Source organism: Halichoeres trimaculatus, unplaced genomic scaffold (genome assembly GCF_033239565.1).
Source record: "Halichoeres trimaculatus isolate MK-OKI-2021-1 unplaced genomic scaffold, fHalTri1.1 fHalTri1_scaffold_22, whole genome shotgun sequence".
Lineage (NCBI taxonomy): Eukaryota > Metazoa > Chordata > Actinopteri > Labriformes > Labridae > Halichoeres > Halichoeres trimaculatus.
In genome coordinates, this window is record NW_027437200.1 from 20,019,264 (window position 1) to 20,039,841 (window position 20,578).

Below are 20,578 nucleotides of genomic sequence, written 5' to 3' on the forward strand. Positions count from 1 at the left end.
TATAGTCGACGAGTAGATTATGTCAATTAATGGTTGCAGCCCTAGTGTCATCTTATATTTAGCTTTATGAATCAGTCATGTCATAACGTTAGCATTAAAGCTACATCTATAATAGCTGAAGTAAAAAATAAAAACAAAAACAAAAACAATGATTCACTTACTTTTCATCTTCCATCACTCTAGAATCGTAGCTAACCTCAAACATGTTGTTACACTTCCTTTACAGATACGTGATGTGTTCAAGAAAGAAATGCTGGCTTACAGTTAACGAACCCCAAATATATATTTATCCCAACTTTTTTGGGTGAATTTATTAAGGAAAAAAGTCAGTGAAAAACAAGATTTTTGAATTGGTGTGTATGTGGTTTCCAGTGCTTCCGCAGCCAGCCCCAAGTGGACACTCGAGGAAATGCAGTTCTTAGCACTTCCATATTTTTTTGTTCAGCGATTGCTGCTTGATTATGTCATACACTTTCCATAATTTAGAAAAAATGAAAAAATAATTATTTCCATTGGATAAGGACACCTGGATGTGTTTGTGCTACTTTAAGAGTCTTTGATGTCAAAATCAGGCAAAGATCAAAGACTTTTTTTTCATGAATGCACCCTTTGTTATTTTTTCACTTTCATGTTTTCTCCTTCCTCCAGGTGTGAGGACGGTTATCAGCTGGCCTCTCAGACTGACTCCATCTCCTGCCAGAGTGACGGCACATGGTCCAAACACGGTGTTCGGTGTCGCCCCGCCCCCTGCCTGCTGCCCACCAACCTCCCCATCCCCCGTTTGGTCGTCACTGGAAAAGAGCTCACTCCTGTTGGAGGGACTGTCGCACTGTCCTGTCCTCCTGGTCTCTACCTGCAGGGGTCGGCGTTAGCTGAGTGTCAGGTGGGGAGGATGGTGTTAAATGTTGACTTAAGCCTTTGATATCCTGTTTGTGTTTATTAATGGTTAACAAGACGATAGGATTTCTTTAGAGGGGAGATTAAGAGAAGCGCTGAATGTGGTGGATCTTCTCTGACTGGAAAAAGCCGCGGCTGTGTTTGCTGAATCACTCTCCTCAACAAGGAAACATTTATTCTCTATAAACCACTAATAATCTTCCACTTCCCCGTCCTCTCTGTGTGTTTGTTCAGCTGGGTGGAGCCTGGTCACCGAGCATCTCCTCTGCTTCCTGCAAGGTTGTGGTTTGTGAAAAACCCCCGCCTCTCCTGAATGGCGTGACGGAGGGCGAAAGCTACAACTACGGGGACTTTGTCATGTACTCGTGCCTGCCAGGCTTTGATATGAAGGTAGTGACGGCTCCTCGTCAGTTTCATTCTGTGGAATTGAGCTGTTTATCAGATAAGATGAAAACCTCTGTTAATGAGTTACTTCACACTCCACTCTGGAGCTGTGATCTGTCCTCTCACGGTCTTACTCCCCCTCCGTATCTGCACTGCCCTTTTAAACAGCAGCCCCGCCACACTGACCTAATGACTAACAATCAGATTACACAAAGTCACGTGACTTCTCCTCAGCAATCAATAGGAGTGCGACGCCACAGAGTAAACAGAAAGAGCTGAGTCACTCTATTCCTGATACACTGATATCCTGGCCCTCACAATTTGAATACACTGAGAGCCTTTTGTTGCACACAAAGAGTACAAACTGCTGACTTTTACACACACACACTGTCGTAAAAAGGTTTTGTCGTCTCAGCTCAAACTTAATATACCGGCCCCGTCCTGTGACATGTGTCTTGTTCCACTTTAACTGTAGCCTCACTCTTTGTTCTCTGTGTCGCAGGGGGACTCGATCCAGACCTGCCAGGCAGACAGAACGTGGAGCGGCACGCGGCCAGCGTGTGTTGGTGGGTTTGTTTGGAACAGGGAAAAACACTCGATTGTAAAACAGTCTGGAAAAACAGGCACCTGAGACACGTGACACATGTTGGTCTTTGTTTGCTAACACTGAGGACATGTCAGCGTTTAGCAGCAGACACACACATTCCTGACAGGTAGGGCAGGATTAGAGCCGTGTGAGGCAAAAACCTGAATTTCCACTATTTTTACCTGCTTCAATCAATCAATCAAAATTTATTGATATAGCACTTTTCATACAAATAAAATGTAACCCATACACAGTGTTAATAAAAAGCAACATAGATAAAAGACAATAATAAAGCAAAATAATAAATTTAGCATAAATAATAAAGCTGCTGTACCCAGTACGTACTGAACGCCGTCTCAAAGGTTTAAAAATGAGAAAACACTGGAGGTTAGGTAAAAAGTATAAAATTAAATATATCATAATATAAAATAAGAAAATGATTTTTAAGAATTAAGAATAAAAAATACTTGAAATGAAGTTAAAATATACATATATATAAAATGATAAATAAATTAAGAATAAAACAGGAAAACAAAAGAATAAAATACAGAAAATATAAAAGATTTTAAAAAGAAAAGATAAAATAAATAAATAAGACAAGATAAGATAATAATAAAAAGTGGTCTGTACTTAAAATAAATAAAACGCTAAAAGCTAATTCAGGTAAAAGCTCGACTAAAAAGGTAGGTTTTGGTTTTTGAGATGAAATTCTTCTTTTAAGTTTCAACTTACCAAAACTGAGGTCAGTAAAGCCTCCGTGTGTCTTACTATTAACAGTGAAACTACGACCAATCAGGAATAAGTGAATAAAGCTCCTTTTGGTGGGGGTCTCAGTTTTTTTGTTTAGGTGGAAAATGGTAAACAGAATGAGGTGAAAACTTTATTATATCAAACAAAAAAAGCTAATCAAGCTAGCACTCTACCAGCTATATGGTAAGTTTGTCGAAAGATGAGAGGAAACCTAAAGCTAACATAGCTTTAGCTTGAAATTTAGGCCTTTTTTCAGCATCTGACTGTACCAAGAATTTAAGCTAGCAGTGTTTTGGCTAGAAAGTGCAGAATGGGTTTTTTAGAAGCGTCGTACTTTAGAGCTGGGCCTTTGTGAAACTGACTATTTACAGTGAAACTGAGACCCACCGGAAAAAGATGCAACTGTTCATAAGTTTAGGTGTTCACAGAAAAATACTAACACTCAGTTTGCATGTAGCAAACATTACTATCGCTAAAATGTTGCTGTATAGCATAGAGCTAGCTTGAAATTTAGACTACTTTAGCTTGAACCTTAAAAACAACCACAGGGGAATGCTAGCTAACATTATAATAACTAATACATTCAGCTGAACCTTTGTAAGCCAGCAGCTCAGACCTCTAAAACTGTATTTTTGAAACTAAAAACTGTGACTGGAGTTAGCTATGTATAAGCTACAACATGGTAAATTTGCGCTAACATTATGTCACCAAGCATCAAACTTCCCTAAAGCATTAATAAACTCTTAAAGTTGACTAATATCATGAAAGATGTTAGGAAACTGATGTGAAGAAAATGTAACTTCAGCTTGGAATGTAGATTATTTTAAATCATCTGGTTTTCCCGAATGTTACTATTTTCTAACTTTTTGATAGCAAGGAATTGACGCTAACAATGTTTTGGTCTGACGTAGCCAAATAGTTTCTTTATGGGGCTGTTATTTTAGCAAATTTAAGACCCATTCAGTGTAGAATAGGATATTTTTGGGAGCTTCATACTACAGAACTGAGTCTTGTAAAGCCTCTGTGTAACTGCCTATTTACAGTGAAACCAAGACCCATCATTAATAGGCAAACAGAGCTTATCAGGTGTTGTTTATCTATTTGTGGTAGGTCTCAGTTTTATGGTTCCAGCACATGCTCCAAAACAAGCTGGCCAGTAAAGGTAACAATGGCCAAAAAATATACCTCAAACAGAGTTTCTTGTAGCGTTGTTAAGGTTTGTGTCAAAGAGAAGAACTGACCTAAGGTGTCTTGGACCGAGTTTTATCCCAAGATGTAGATGAGCCCAAAGTAATGAAACTCTTCTTGTTATGAGTCATTTCTGGTAAGAGCAGCCGTGGACTGTAAAGAGGCTTAAGGTATAGAGGGTGTAACCAAGAGTCACACAAAGACATACATTCACCATTCCACTTCCCTGACACTGTTGGTTTTTGTCTTTTGTGTCCTCAGCTCCGTCCTGTGGACCTCCTCCCACCGTGAGTAATGCACTGGTTCAGACAACAGGACAGACTCACCTCCACAATGCCAGCTATGAGTGTAATGTGGGCCTGCAGCTGGTCGGCCCAAAGACTCTCACCTGTCTGTCCAACGGCACGTGGAGCCAGCCAGCACCCACATGTGAAGGTACAGAGGATGGAGTCAGCACTAAGTACAAATACTCTTTAAAAGCATTAATTATCAACACTCAAATTTTCCTTTCTCCTCTCACGTCAGTGGCCAAAGGCTGCAACAGCCCAAAACAGATACTGAACGGCAAACTGCAGGAACACAACCTGAGCACAGGACGCGCTGTGGAGTTCCAGTGCGACAAAGGCTACACCCTGGTGGGGGATTCTCTGGTGGCGTGCATGGGAGGCAGCATCTGGAGCTCCCCGTTCCCCACCTGTCAACGTGAGAAAAGCAGTAGTTCTACAGAAAACTGTGGTTCATTAGTTTGACTTCCTGTTACATTTGACTCTACGTGTCGACACGATCACTGTCGCAATGATTCCTCACACCGCAGAGCACGTAAACAGTTTGTGAGACTCTTAGGGAACATCGTTGGGTTTTACCATCAGTGTCACAACAGAAAGCCACAGGAGGGTCAATGAGAAGTTCAGATGGAATAAGAGAAGGAAAACAGAGTGACAGCTCTTCCTTCTCTCTGTTTGAGTCACACAGTTTGCTGGAATTAGAGTCTTGAGTCAGGATATGAGTAAAAGTGAAACTAAGGGGCAAAGAAAGTCCCACAGCTGTCACAAAATATGATCCTACTAGACCTCCCTGTGCCTCTGGGTTTGTTTACACATGCAGAGAAAAATAAGGCACATTTTACTGCCTCCTCTCTAAACAGATACACTTTTTTTTCAGTATTTTGTTCTTTCTATAATAAGAATAATGAATTCTAGACAAACCATTGTTAGCTTAAAACATTATACGCTATCATAATGTTAGCTAACATTATCATTCAGTGTTGTCCGATGATACAGAGAGCCTAAATTTCAAGCTAAAGACATGTTTCCATTTTTGTTAACATAATGTTAGCTTAAATTTGCTTTGAAGTTTATACAATGCTAGCTCCATTAGCATTTTATGGTTTGAATAACAGTTGTCAAAGTCTAAACAGTCAGTTAACATAATGCTAGCTTTAAGTCCATGCTAATTTTAGCTAACATTATTTTGTAGTTGCATTTAAAGGTAAAGAGAGGTCTAAATTTCTTGCTAGCTTGATCTTAACTCTAGAGCAACGCCTTAGCTAAAGTTGTGTTTTGATACTGTTATGACACACACATAGATATAAATAAATATATAGACACCAAGTCATGTTTGCTACATTACCAGTTAAGTGTTGTGATTAATAACAAAAGCCCATATCATTAGCTAATCGAATGTGAGTGTTAAATTAACTTATTTTCAACGCTAATGTCAGCTTTAACTGAACACTGAACACAGAGAGCCTAAATTCCAAGCTAAAGCCATGTTTCCATTTTGGTTACATAATGTTATCTTAAATTTGTGTTTAGCTAGTACAATGCTAGGTCCATTCGCGTTTTATGGTTTGAATAACACAGTAGTCAAGGTCTAAACAGTCAGTCTAGATTTAATTTCATGCTAATATTAGCTAACATTACTTTTTTGTTGTGTTTAATAGTAAAGGGAGGACTAAATAGCTAGCTAGCTTAATCTAAACTCTAGAGCAACACCTTAGCTAAAGTTGTCATGTTAGCTACATTACCAGTTGAGTATTATGATTAAGATTAAAAGCCTAAATCACCAGCTAATCAAATGTGAGTGTTAAATTGACTTCTTTTCAATTATAATGTTAGCTTTAATTCAACCCTGTAGCTATTACCTTGTAGCTCAAATAGCATTTTGGGGGTTTGATAGTGCTGTGTTAGACACCAAAGCCTCTAGCTCACATCATTTAAGCTCTGATTTTATACTTTACTTAGATGTTGATAGTTAACATTACTTTAAGATTGTGTTAAAGGGGAAAATTTCATTTTTAGTTAGCTAAATCTAAGCTATGGACTTACAGCTAGCTATAGTAATTTTTGCTACATAATCTATTCAGTGTTATAACAAGACATCAAGAGTCTTAGCTACCAGTTTATAGAATGTGAGCTTTGAATTTACTTCCATGCTATTGTATTGCCTTGAGTTATTGGAGTGCTAGCTACATACCGTTTAGAGGTCTATGTTGCTAGCTAACATAATGTTAGCTTTAATTTCAAGTCCTAGATATGCAAATGGTAGCTAACATTACTCAATGGCAGTGTAAGGATAAAATTAAATTCATTGCTAGCTTAATCTTAGCTAATCAACACTATCTATCTACAAATTCAGCGTTATGATACAAAATAGTGGTTAATTCCTTGCTAATAGGATGTGAGATTCAAATTCACTTCTCAGATATGACTGTTAGCTAAAAATCGCTTATGTTTTTTTTTCTTTTCTTTCATTTAAAGGGCCTAAATGTCAAGCTAAAATATTAATTTGATCTCTAGCTACAATAGAGTTAGCCAAGCTATGCATTTGTTTTGGTTGATAAACATGATAAGTCAATTCCTAGCTAACTGCAAGTTGGTTTTGAATTAGCATTTTAGTACTGGCACTGGTTAGATCCAATACCTAGCGATTATAATTGTTTAATTACCCAAAAGAAAAGAGTCGTATTTCTAGCTAATGTTAGCCTTTGCTATGGCTTCAAAGTTGTCATTAAGTTAGCTAACACTGTCGGGTTCTTAGTGCTAAATGATTTGTTTGAAAGGGGTTAAAGTGATGCATGCTTTACCATTTAGTAAAGTTAATAGATGATTTTGTCGTTTGTCCCTCTCACAGCCAAGCCCTGTCCAGCTCCTCCCGGCTGGAGGGGGCAGCGCAGCGAGAATGGATCCCGACATGAGTTTTACGTCGGGCAGTCGGTCAGAATCTCCTGCCCCAGAGGTCAGCAGGTGAAAGGCAGCGGCACTGTCATCTGCAGGCCGGACCAGACCTGGAGCCCCATCAGCTCTGCGTGTGAAAGTAAGTGAAGGATATGGAACAGTGACTGTTAACTGTTTCATTATGACTTATTCTAAAGTTGTCTTTGAATTTTTCTAATAACTACAAACTACAAATGTATTCATTTTAAAGAGAAGTAAAACACCAACAAGTTGTGAATGCTACAGTGCCTCATCAGTCCATTTTTTCCGTTAACAGATTCTGGTTTAATGGTTTTTCGTTTTGAGTTTGGTTTCCTAAATCAGCATGAAGCACTTCCTGTGTTTTGGGGAAATAATTTGAATTTCATTTCTAGAAAAGTGTTAAACTCTGTCCTCTGAAAAATTGTGTCATCATCCACAAGATAATCAAGTCAAATTGTATATTTAACATTTCACACCTCTGCATGCTCTTTTGTCGCGTACGTTTGCCTGCATCTGCACGTCTGTTGGCTGGAGTCTGCCTGCTCGCTGAAGTACCTTCTCCTGCTGTCTGCTGTTTTGTGTTTGGCTCTTCACGTCTCTCTAAACAAATGAGTCTGGATCAAACACCGTGTTGGTTTCCTGTGTCTGCCCTAATTATGGGCACCTCTATGGCTCCTATGGCAACCTTTGTCTGATGGTCCTGTGATCTTTCTTATGTGTAGTTTCCTGAATATTCATCAGGACAGAGCTAATGTTGCTATGGTTTGTTGCTTTTGTTTGCATGGTGTTTGTTCTCCTATATGCATGCATTAAGTCCTGTTTTAATCCTAATGTGGGTTTCACAGAGAGCATGACGATCACAGGAACTGGAAAACACAGCTTGGTGTCTTTATGAACAGATATTCCTCACTTTGTCAGGCACAATTTAAAATCATGTTTTGTGGACATTAAAAGATGTATCCAAAAAACACCAAGAGAGGTTTTGAAGCGACTCACTAACTTATCTTACAGTTAGCAAGGGAGCTGTTAGCAAGGGAGCTGTTAAGAGCTATATTCTTATCACTTATCTCCCTAGCTGTGTTCCTATCCTTCTTAGCTATCACAGTTTTAGCTCACATCACCATTTTTTCGTTGTAGTTAAAAAAAGAAAAGAAAATCCGTAATTTCTAGCTTCCTCGCAGTTTTTCTGTTAGCTATCATAGCATTGTCATTATTGAAACAACATGTGAGGTAAAAATGTCTAGCAGAATATTCTCAGTCTGAAACTACCACTATCATCCAAAAAAAACCCAAAACAGCTAACTGTTAGCTAAAAATTGTTAGCTTTAATTTTGTTGCTATCAAAATGGTAGCTAGCAGTAACATTTGGTATTTTAAGACGACACAAAATGCTGACATTTCAAGAGAAAGCATCAAGTTTATGCTCATCTTTCATGATATTAGCTTCTTTTATATTTCATAGTGTTAGCAATAATGTAAACATGCTAGCTTGAACGTACCTTGTAGCTATAAAAGCGCTAGTTCCATTAGCATTATTTTTTGTTTTGAATTCTACCACATTTGAGGTCTTAGTTTCTTGCTAATTGCTAGCTAACATGTTATAATAATGTTAGCTAAGATTATTTTATGGTTCTAGCTAGCTCAGTCTGAGCTATAGAGTTATGCTCTTGCTAAAGTGATGATTGTCACAATACCAATTCAGAGTCATGTTTAGTATCAATAGCATGTATGGCTAACCATATTTTAGCTTTGAATTAATTTCCTAGCTATGATAATGTTAGCTAGTGTGACCTTATGTGGTGTTTCATTGTTCCAAATGTCAATCGAAAATACGAATTTTCTCCCCTAGCTAACAAACTAATGTTCGCTAAACATTACATTACATATTATTTGATAATAAACCAGAAGTAAATTCCTAGCTAGCTAAATAGCCTACTTTTAGCTTTAGATTTACCCGCTAGCCCGTAATTTTAGCCAAAAATTCAGTATGGGTCTTCATTTCTAGCTTATCAAATGTTAGCCTTTTTAAATTACTTAAAGTTATCATTAAGTTAGCTAACACCAGGGTTCTTAGAGCTAAATGTTATGTTTTCAAGGTGTATAACTGGTTGAAGGCTAATGTTAGCTAGTTTTAAAAACAAAGCTAGGCTCTTTCACTTCACATTTTGACTTTTTGTTTCTTTTTAGTTGCTTCATCGTGTAGAACTAGAACTAGCGCTACAGATAACGAAACATTTGTTTATACCCTGAAATGGAAAATTAAGCTAGCATCGGAGCCTGTTAAGCTTGGGCCTGACATCAGAGGGACTTGGCTGCTTTGTGAAATGTGTGTTGACTGTCAGGTGTTCCCACTGTTTTGATCCTCTTCCTGTGGGAACATTTGTTTTTGTATAAATTCAGCAGAAACATTAAAAATCAAACGTTTGAACCGAAGTGGCAAGATGCATAAAGCCAGTAACTCGTGGGTCGTTCCATTTGGGCTGTTGTACAGGGGTGTCCTGTGGCCCCCCTCTCCATGTTGCCAACGGGGTTGTGCGGGGGGCGGTGTTCCAGTTCGGAGACGTGGCGGTGTACTCGTGTTTTGGCGGCTACGTCATGGAGGGCGTCGGGAGGAGCAGGTGTCTGGAGAACGGCACCTGGACGCCGCCTCCCTCATGCAGAGGTAGAGAGAGCACAGCTCTGTGTTATATAACAGGACGGACACTTCCTGCTTCCTCTGACTGACGCGGCGCTTTCTCTGCTTTTTAACCCACTCTCTGCTCTGGACTGCTCCTGCTTCTCATCCACGCCTTTTCCCTCTGCCCTCACCTCTGCTGGGGAAGAAGAGACAGTGAAGGTTCAGTCCATGACTCTGAGTCCAGCTTTGTTAGAGGAGGAGTAGATGGTTTGAAACAGGTGATAAAAACATGAATCAGGTCTTTCTTTAATGATAATTATTACATCATAACTCAGTCAACCAGATCAGAAATAAAATTAAACTCCTCCTTTTACGTGCTCCTTAGATCATATTGTTCCAGAAGTTGTGAAGCCTTCTCTCTGATTTTTTGAAAAAGGAGTGTTGCTTTTTAAGAGAGAAACGAAAGGAGAGAGACAAAGGAGAGAAAAGACATAAAGAAAAAACAGATCAAGACCAAAAGGGGGAAAGGAAGGAAGAAAAGGAGAAAGAGCAAGAGAAATATGAAAGAGAGGAAAGAGAAGTAGAGAAAACAGAGTGAACAATAAAACCAGAAAAACACAAAAGACAAAAGAAAGGAAGACTAAAGACATAAAATAGAGAGAAAAGAGAGAGAAAGAAGAGAAAGCAAAGTAAGAAAAGAGAAAGAAGGAAGGTAAAAGAGAAAAATATAAAAACAAAAAAGAAAGACAGAGAGAAAAGACTAAAAGTGAAAGACAGACTTTCCCTTAACAGTGGCTCAGGCTGTGCATGCTCCTGCCTGCCCTCACACACACTCACACACACACACACACACACACACACACACACACTTTCGTGGGTTTCTGTTGATGAATCTGATACGTCAGGAATCTAATCTGCGGCCTGTGAATGTTTCTTTGTCTGAGAGCATGTTGCATGTCTGGACTCTGCAGCAAAGACCCAACCTGGACCGACCTCTGAGAGTCTGAGCGTGTCCCAGTGTGTCTGAAAGTTTAACACATCCCTGTGTGTGTGTGTGTGTTTGTGTGTTCCTCCTCAGCGGTGTGTTGGTTGCATTGCCAGAACGGAGGAGTGTGTCAGCGGCCCAACACCTGTGCCTGCCCTGAAGGCTGGATGGGTCGACTCTGCGAGGAGCGTAAGTTTGTTTCCAGCCGACCCGGAAACCAGAGACTGTTTTAATAATTACCCTGCAGCGTGTGTTTTCCTGAAATCTGAGCCTGATCTCTCCGTCTTTTATAACAGCTATCTGCATCCTGCCGTGCCTTAATGGCGGGCGTTGCGTGGCACCCTACCAGTGCGAGTGTCCCACTGGGTGGACTGGGACACGCTGTCACAGTGGTGAGTCATGGGTCACATATAAGACCTGGAGTCTTCAGAGTTTAGTTTCTAATTAAACTGTTTTAGGAAACGTCTTTTTAATTTCCTCATAAGTCATTTATGGTGTGATAAGGAGGGATGGAGGGATGTGATCGCTGGAAATTTCCAAAATGTCGCTATAGTAACATGATCTCACTCCATCTGTGTGTGTGTGTGTGTGTCGTTCCCAGCTGTGTGTTCCTCGCCTTGTCTTAACGGAGGAAGATGCATCAGGCCGAACAGATGTCACTGCAGCGCAGGCTGGAGCGGACACGACTGCTCCAGGTAAAAACAAAAACCATGAAGCTCACCAAAAAAAGTGAAAGTCCCAGATCCTCCTGCTTCCTTTTTACCAGCAGCTGCTGCACAAACTCAGACCTTCCCCGAAACAAACTGAGTTCATAAGAAGTCCCAGTTTGATGAGTCATCCCCCAGGAGTCTGCCAGCGTTTCCATTACAGAGCGGTGAATGGACTTAGCTGGAAAAGCTTCGCTGCTCAGCATTACTGTAGACAGCACTGTGAAAAAATAAACAGCCCTAACCTTTACAGGAAGACATGTCCATTCCCTCTTCTGTTCTGTTTCAGCCTTTTGTTTACAGTTTAATGAAAGAAGAAAAATGCAGTTACAGTTTCTTCATGTCTCTGTGTAAAAGTGATACTGACTTTTTCTATTTCAAACTATTTTTTTTCATAATTTGTTTTTTTCTAAAATTTTACAGTACTTAGGTCAACTTGTTGCTTTATTATCTGTGAAGTTTTTTTTTATTTTGTACTTGTTTTCTTTTTCATTTCCTTGAAGCTTTAACAGAACTTTGGTCATCTGGTTGCAAGTATTTTTGTACAAATATTTATTGCTTTTTTTTTAAGTTACTTTATTTCTCATGTTTGTTTGTTTTTTTAGTTTTGGAACATTTTAGGGTCGGACATTACTTTTTCGTTTTTATATTTTTTTTTAAGTTTATAGAAAAACTGGTTAATTCTGCTTTTGTGAATTTTTTGCTTTTTATGTTTCAATAATTTTTTCTTACTTTTTTTTAATTTTTATTTTATGGGGTTCAATGGCGTGACACAGGACTTTGGTCAACTGGTTGCCTTTTTTTTCATTTTTAGCAATTCATAATTTCATCGTTTTTTTTTTTTAACTTTTACAGAACTTTGGTCAACTTGTTGCATTTTTATTTTTAAACTTTTTGAACTTTTATTTTTTTTAAATTTTGTACTTGTTTTTTTCTTTCATTGCTTGAAGCTTGTTGCGAGAATTTTTGTACGAATATTTATTGTGTTTTTTAAGTTAATCTTATCTCTGATGTTTGTTTTTTAGCTAGCTGGTTGAATCATTTTTATCTTGTTTATATATTTATTTTAAGTTTTATGGGGAAACTGGTTGATTTTGCTTTTGTGAATTTTTTCATTTTTTTTATTTCAATCATTTTTTTGTACTTTTTAAAAAATTTTATAGGGTTTAAAAGCGTGAAACAGGACTTTGGTCAACTAGTTACCATTTTTAATTTTTTCATTTTCAAAAAAAAAAGATCCCTTATTGTTTTTGATTTTTTCTTTTTTTAAAGATATTTTTTCAAGCTTGTTTTTTTTTCTAACTTTTATAGTGCCTTGTTCAGATGGTAAACTCTTTTGAGGATTTCTTTGTATTTTTAGTCTTTTGTTTTTTGAGTTAGTTTCATTTATTTATTCATTTCTTGTTTTATTCTTTTCCTTTTATATGAATTGTGTCCTGAACTTTTACAGAAATTTGGTCTGTTTTTGTTCATTTACTCATTTTTCAAAATTATTTTATTTTATATTTATATATAAATATAAAATTGTGTGTGAAGTGTACTTTACAGAAACACTCACTGGGCTTTTTATCTCTTTCACCGACTGTTTTTCTCTCTCTGCAGGAAAAGGAAATCTGGATACTATCACTTCTGAAACATCTCGGCGTGAATCGTCTCATGAAGGGAAATCTTGTATATTTATCTGACTCACTTTTAAAACGTTCACTCTCATCTCCCTGCAAAAGGCAAAGCAAGACCCAGTTTGTAAAATAAAGCTGTATTTTTTCATATAGAGACTCAAACAGTATTAAACGTATGCTGCTATATACTTGTACGATGTGTAAAAACTATTGATGTGATTGTCCGATGTACATGTGTAAACTATTCTCACATTTTTATTAAAGCATAAAATACCTTTAAAGGCTCTGTGTTTAAAAACAATGTGTGTGAAAATCATGATGAACACAGTGAGAGGCGACGTTTCTGAAATTCATTTATTTAACCCACCATGTTGAACAAAGTGTGAGGAAAACTGAGGTTAGCTAACTGTTCTGTATAAAACTGAATTAAAAAGTGTTCATTGTTTTTTTTTCAGTCATTAGATTTAAGACAGTTGATAGAAACATACTGAAATGACTACTACATGATAGGTGGAATAAATTATTTCCCGTGTGGAAAAGAAGATCTGGGGTTTATTGTACAAAGAATGGATTTTCATTTTCTTCAGCACGAACAGACGGCGGTGGCGAGGTTTATGTCCTGTGAGCTACCAGCTTCTCTTTGAGTGTTTCGTAAGCAGCACCGGAGAACTCGTCAATCTGTGGAGTCACAAAGAGAAGAAAACAACAAAAGTTTAAATGAGTCTGTTTTTTTGGTTGCTAGCTTCATTTGAGTTTGGATGAGACAAAGAGGCGGGACTTTAGCCTCTTCCCACATCGCTACAGGGTGCTCGGCCTTTTTTTTTTTTTTATAGTTTAAAAAAAGTTACAAAAATTAAAAAATAAAATCATCCCTGTGCTGGTAGTGAAATGAGCCGTTCAGACTGAAACTATTTTTTAAACCAGGCTGTAAACATGTTGTACAAATCAGCTTTTTTGAATTGGTGTCTATGAGGTTTCAGGTGTTTTTGCAGCCAGCATCTAGTGGACACTCCAGGAACTGCAGCTTCATATTTTTATACCTAAGTTAACCACTTCACGGTGACACACACAAAAAACCTGGTTTGAAACAAGCTTCTGAACATTGTTCATACTCATGGGAAAAAACTGACTTGAGTCTCGTTGAGAAGTTGGTGGAGACCAAAACTGAGCTACAAACTACGGATCTACAATATTACTGGTGAATATGAACATTCTAGGGGCGAGTATTAGCAAGAATCTCACGATACTTGGATCACGACACCACAATATTGTGATATATTGCAATATTCTACACAGTTAACTCAGAAAAAAATAGCCGTGTTAGATAAGAATCACACGAATATTACTCAAATTTAAAAAAAACAAATTAAGTCAAAACTATTTAACTTAGAAAACTTTTCTATTTTAAAACATTAAAACATTAAGCGCATCAAGATTGTCACTTTCACTTCTGCATTAAACCAACGTTGCAAAGAAATCATCAAGTAAAAGACGTGGTCAGTTGATGAAACTGATAAATGTCACTTGGTGTAACCAATGTTTCTCGTAAAAAAATGACTTACTTTGATTATATTTTTAGCAGACTTCTACACTGTAAAAAATTAAACCTAAAATAAAATATTGTAATATACTTTGATATTATATATTTTTTTCAGCTCATGGGCAACATATAGCAGAGTTGCTCTTTGGCGCCATCTACCCCAGTGGAGGTGCGGAAGAGGTATTCTGCTTCCAACTTAGCTAAAATATGAATTTTCATTTTTACAAAAACATCAAAATTTAGAGTTGAAATATTGATATTGTATCAGGTCAAAGTATTGCGATACATTGCTGTATCACGTCCGATAAGGTCACAAAATTATTTGATTTTTTTTTTATTTTAATTAACCGTGCAATGTTGACTTGCGTTCAACAGTGTTCCCTTTGTTAGAGCATTTCAAAGTGTGGTAAATTTATAAATTACTGAATATGTAAAAGATAAATTGTCAAATCAGATGTTAGAAAAGAAGTTAAAAAAATGTCTGTACATCAGATTTTATGAAGAAACAAAAATATAAAACAGATGGATAAATTATGCTGTTTGTTATCAAACACTGATGCAGTGCTGCTTACCTTGTTACCATTCTTGTAAAACTGGAATGTAGGCATGCACTTGATTTCGCAGTGACTACTGACATCCTGTAAAGAGAAAAGAGGACAGTGGTAAGACTGACACAATATAACAAACACCAAAACCTTTTGGACATGGTTTGGGTTAACCCACAAACCAACCGTTGAATAGGTTTGCCCTTTTCACACAGCCGTCAGTGGCTACGTTTACAGTTAGACAGTATTCTGGTTAAGATCAAACACTGATCAAAACCGCAATGCACATCTCAGCACACAGAGATAATATTCTGAATATGACAGAGTTATTAACTGCAAGTCAACGCAGCCACTGTTATCACTCTTCTCTGACAGAGCTGAACTGTTACAGGTTGTGTTCATACAGACTATCTAACAGCAATGAGCAGACTGTCCCAGGGGTCATAAACTTGGCACAAAAAGTTAAAAAAACTTTAATTTTGGAGATTAGTTGAGTTTTTTTTTAAATGGGCTAAGCTAACCTCAGTTCAAACAACACATCTGATGGCCAATAAACGACCATTACAAATACATGCTAACGAATGCGAATCACCAGAGCTACGGAAGCCCAAGTAGACATCTAATGCATTTATTGTCTTTGACCTACATACTATTTTTTTTAAATGCATCTTAACTGACGGTTTAGATCTTTAAGCCCTCAGAGGAACAAATGCTAACAATTAGCATTTACTTTGAACACTATGATATTTGCTGCTTTACAGTTTTTGCTCTAAAAGAATAAACCAAAAATAAAAAATGTTTTTAATTCTCTATTGACGGAATTATTTTAGCTGTTTCTTCGAGACATATGTTTGTTAAATTAATTATCATACCAGTAATATATATATAAACTATATTAATATAGATATTAAAGGTTAGCTGACTGGATTATTATTCAAATATTTAAACAGATATGGGTTAATAAGTTTAACTCCTTTTTTCACTTTTTTTTGTTTTATTTTTGTACAGTTTCTTTTGTTTTTCTTTTTGGATTATTTGCAAAATTGTAAAGTTTTGACTTTCTGATCAACAGTTGGTTATTTTTCTTTTCTTTTTTTACGATTCCAAAAAAAGTATTTTAATTCATTTATTCAATCATTTCAGGGTGACATATTTGTTTTTTTCCACATAGGAGTAATTTACCATCAGATAATAAAAAAATATTTATATTTATATTTATTTGAGAATGTATGTCTGCTCAGGGCTTCTGTAGATAGCTTGCACTGTGCTAACATGTCCATTCATGATCTATTTGCATTGATGTTGTTTAGATTTTAACACCAAAAAAGAAGCCGGCGTTGTTCATCCTTCTTTCCCTTCGCTGTTCCTCCAAGGCTGAAAAATGTTGGTCACATGAACCAGCTGTGAACCCACATGGCTCCTCTAGAGTGGATTTTACAAATCGGCCACATTGTTGTGAGTATTAATGACGAGGTTACCCTCAAACAAAAGCAGCCAGAGGAGGAAACGCTTTCATCACTGCATCGGAAAACAACTGGACTCACCTTTAAGGGGCTATAAACTGTTTGACAAATGTTTATCAGGTATTCAACAAATTATATTATTGTGAAATTAATATTAGATTCCTTTCATAATCTCTCATCTTATCATAAATTTTAAATACTGCATTTCTCCTTACGACTGGCCGGGGACTACAGCGGGAAATTTGCCATAAAGGCTTGAGCTGCCTCCTCTACTGGACAGTAAACCAAAAGGGACTGTCCATGAAACATGAACACATTAACTAAAGTAAACATTAAAAACTGACAAATGCACATACCTCGGCCTCGTCCACATCCACCTTGAGGAAAATCACGTTCTGGTTCTGAGGATCCTTGGACAATTCCTGCAAAAGAACGTCTCAGTGATCAGGAACACACAGGAGTACTGCTTTAACATGATGCTGAGAAAGGGAACGGCAATTTAATATAAATACATGTCATAATCTTTTGAGAAAACGTCAAATGTTTCTGTTATGAAAGCTGAAACAAGCTGCTTTTTTTATTCCCATCATGCCTTGGTTTCAGTTTGACTCAGTGTTTCTGAGTCAACTCACCTCAAACCTTGGCCCAATCGCTTTACAGGGTCCGCACCACGTGGCTGTGAAGTCCACCACCACCAGCTTGTCCTCTCCAGCATCCTTCAGGATTTTCTTGAATTCCTCCTGCACAAGAGAAGAAAACAAAAACAAAAAACAGAAAACATTAAAGCTAGCACTTAGTTAGCGTACTTCTGCGTTGAAGCTAACGCTTAAGCTACGCTGTAGGTCTTTGTAGCCTGCTGCAACAACACTGACTGTAAGCCGTATGATAGGTCCGCTGATCAGGACCATACTTCTTGTATTCACAAAAATTCCTAATTCACATTTCTTTCTGATGACCGAACCACACTGCCCTCATGTGTTTCGGAGGAGTACTGCATTGTCGACACATCAACGAAGAAAAATGTAGTGCTCATTACTGCGTCAACCATGACGATGGATCAACACAAAATTATAAACCAGGCTTAACAACAAACACTGAAATTGACATAAACTGGATGAACATGTTCTAGAAAGATACACAGCCCTGTTAGAGCTGCTCATTACTGTTCTTGTAACCTAAAACCAAACACTTCCTTAATCAAAGATGAAACCTTCACTTTCAGTATCTCAAGACAAATCTAACTTAATGGTTATGTGCTTCCGCTAAGGACAACCAAACTACAACCATTGCACACACAATCAACCCATTACAGGAACTTTTCTTACGCCACACTTCCTTTTAGGTGTACTTTATTACCAATATGTTGATAGCGTTCCAGGTACATCCACAACAAAGCATCAGTTCCAGTAAAAAGTGAGGAAAAGCACAGATTTCAGCAGTGCCAAAGATTTCTGGAGGAACTTATAAACAAAAATGTATGTTACGTTGCTTCTTTAAACTCATTTAGACATACATTGATTATACCCTGTTGTATATAATATTTAAGCAGCTTACAACAACTTTCAACCTAGTGTCAGGATCAGACTGGTGTATTCCTCATACAGGTTTGATTCCTGAGTCTTTTAATCTTTTAAAAATAACATATGACAAACTTGCTGCCATATACACGTGTCTCAAAATGCATAAATGTGAAACATATTCGGCTTTTTATCTGCTTAACATGAACCTTGGGGTTAAAAAAGCCGTTTACTGTTGTTTTCCAACCACCACCCTATAATACCCAGTGGACGGGTATGGCCCTCTATTTCACACATAACAATAGCTCTTACGTCAGCTACAAGTTTATAAAACTTTGATATAATTAACAGAGGATATAATATGTTTTACATACGTTGTATTCGACTGATTTACTACAGTTTTATGCACAATAAACAGCTCTTCGAGTGCAGCCTATCGTTCGTTAAACCCGGTGAAAGGATGGTTGGAGTCCACACTGTCACACACACATGGTGCAGCTAACGTTCTGCTGAAAAGCACGTTATTCCTCCCGGTTCATCCGTTCATGCTGCGAAAAAGTAGTCCCTAACGTCGACCCCTCGATGCTATCTCACAGTCTGAAGGTTAAAATCAACTTCATGAACTGTAAATTCGTTAAAACAGATGAGGAAACCACAGTTAATAACCCGCAATATGGAGAATGGGTCACGAGAGGGAGGTAACGGTAAACGCGCGCGGCGTACCCGGCCGCTAGAAGCGCGAAACTCTGAGAGGACACGAGCTTAATTCATCCAGTAATGGCGGCTCCAGTAACTGTATTAACACAAGCATTATCAAAAACGAACAAAAAAATACACTCACCAAATTTCCCACTTCACGAACCATGATGGCTACTAAGTGTGAGGCTTCCTTGCGACGTGTTGCGGAGCGGTAAAAATTGGGAATCCCTTTTACTGTCGAGAGAACGAGGCGTTTTTATGGCATACGCGTCAAGATAGTTATCCGCGGGGCAAATCAAAGCGGAAGTTGTTTCAAAATAAAAGTGGCGTAGATGAAAGGCTTTTCGGGTGATTATGTAACATAAGAAAACACAAATGTGCCATTTTTGATCAACAAAACACAATTTATAACACTGTTTATTTATTTGAGGTGTTTTTTTATGTTGTCTTTTAGTGTTGCTATCTATATTTACCTGAAAATGTGCTAAGACAACACACTTGATGCTTAAACTGATTTTTTTGTGTGTGTTCAATGAAAAATATAATCTAATTTTGAATTTGTTGACAGTAACAGCTAATATAAACCTAAGTTGAACAGTCCTTAGAAGATTTCTTTTTTTTTTTAATTAAATCCAAAATTAAATTGATTTGCAAACATCTAAATCGGCATTTATCGACACCTTATTCAGTGTCACGTGCTGAAAGTAGCTCAAGATCCTTTTGTTTAAACACACGGTAACACAGTAAGCATTTAATCGTATTTTTGTAAGAGATAAATCATGTTAATTCTCTAGCATTAGTTAAGGACCTTTATTTTGAAGGTACCGAGCAACGTAAGGTTATGTTTTGAACTTTACACCCCATACATTAAGCTTTACAGTTGGGTTGTGCCCCTTTTTTTCCACTAACCCGTATGTATGGACTTTTTTTTTTTTTTTTTTGGATGGTGTTTTGCCCCAAAGCATTTTTGAGTGTTTTAGTACTTTTTGCGGTCGTTTCGATCGTCAGCAGCTTTTGTAGCAAGTTACAACGTCAGGGTACACAATTGAGAGATAATCTATTTTGATTATTTATTATCATTATTATTATTTTGCTTTTATTGTCTTTCAAACACTCTGGTAAACAGATGTCTTGTAATCCATCTGCTCATATTTCATTTAATGCAGGGAAAGATCTAACGGTGATTCAAGTCACAATGACTTGACAAATTCCTGATGTACCGTAAACGACTGAGTGAATGCGCAACAATATTCCAGTAACGCAATATAATGCGTGAAGTCCCGCAATTCAAGAGCCCCTTGCCGTAATCACGTCATTAAAATATAATATTAAAATAATAACAAGAAATTCAAGTTTATGCATCGTTTGTGAATACTTTGGGGTATTTGTTTATTAAACCTTACATTATTATTGATGTGCTCTGTTGTGAAAAATCTACCCCAAAGTGGCTAATCCTTGTGTAATTCTGCTTGACCAACAATGATGCAACCATGGAGCCAGGCCTCTGTTACCACCACAACCTTATGAAATTCAAATTAGTGTCTAAAAATACGGTCCATTTCCCTGATCAAATAAAAATCTGCACTTGGCAGCAGGAGGCTGTGCTGCCAGCTCAATTATCGAAGGATTGTTCTCAGATCCTAAACGCAGTAAATTATCTGGTTGTTTACAGGATATACTCTCTACATTTGCCACGTGACTGACACAAGACCCTCATGTTTGAGCAGGCTTTTGATCATTTGATTCAATCTTGTACTCCTACTGTCTGTAGTAAATCGTGTCATAGATAACACACACTATGTCGAAGGTGTTGAGTAAAACAAACCAAGAGTTTTGATAAGCCTGCAGGATGGACAAAGTACATTGTGATTGTGTTTGTCACAG

General features: G+C 37.5%; 2 protein-coding genes across 2 annotated transcripts in view; one reads left to right on the forward strand and one right to left on the reverse strand.

The window, feature by feature from the left end:
• Positions 1-13,222, forward strand: part of svep1 (sushi, von Willebrand factor type A, EGF and pentraxin domain containing 1) — a 123,556-nt gene extending 110,334 nt beyond the window's left edge. The window contains exons 39-49 of the mRNA XM_074699186.1: positions 649-883; positions 1,132-1,287; positions 1,784-1,847; positions 4,067-4,240; positions 4,331-4,507; positions 6,938-7,120; positions 9,494-9,664; positions 10,698-10,793; positions 10,901-10,996; positions 11,206-11,299; positions 12,914-13,222. Coding sequence (XP_074555287.1) covers positions 649-883; positions 1,132-1,287; positions 1,784-1,847; positions 4,067-4,240; positions 4,331-4,507; positions 6,938-7,120; positions 9,494-9,664; positions 10,698-10,793; positions 10,901-10,996; positions 11,206-11,299; positions 12,914-12,944 — 1,477 coding nt within the window. The 3' untranslated portion in view covers positions 12,945-13,222. The remainder of the gene's footprint in view (positions 1-648; positions 884-1,131; positions 1,288-1,783; positions 1,848-4,066; positions 4,241-4,330; positions 4,508-6,937; positions 7,121-9,493; positions 9,665-10,697; positions 10,794-10,900; positions 10,997-11,205; positions 11,300-12,913) is intronic.
• Positions 13,223-13,266: 44 nt separating this feature from the next.
• On the reverse strand, positions 13,267-18,974 carry txnb (thioredoxin b). Its single transcript, XM_074699187.1, has 5 exons — positions 18,837-18,974; positions 17,111-17,218; positions 16,835-16,900; positions 15,043-15,108; positions 13,267-13,608 (listed from the first exon to the last, which is right to left on the reverse strand). Exons 1-5 carry the CDS (start codon positions 18,858-18,860, stop codon positions 13,543-13,545), a joined length of 330 nt encoding a protein of 109 aa, XP_074555288.1. The 5' UTR covers positions 18,861-18,974; the 3' UTR covers positions 13,267-13,542.
• Positions 18,975-20,578: the final 1,604 nt, after the last annotated feature.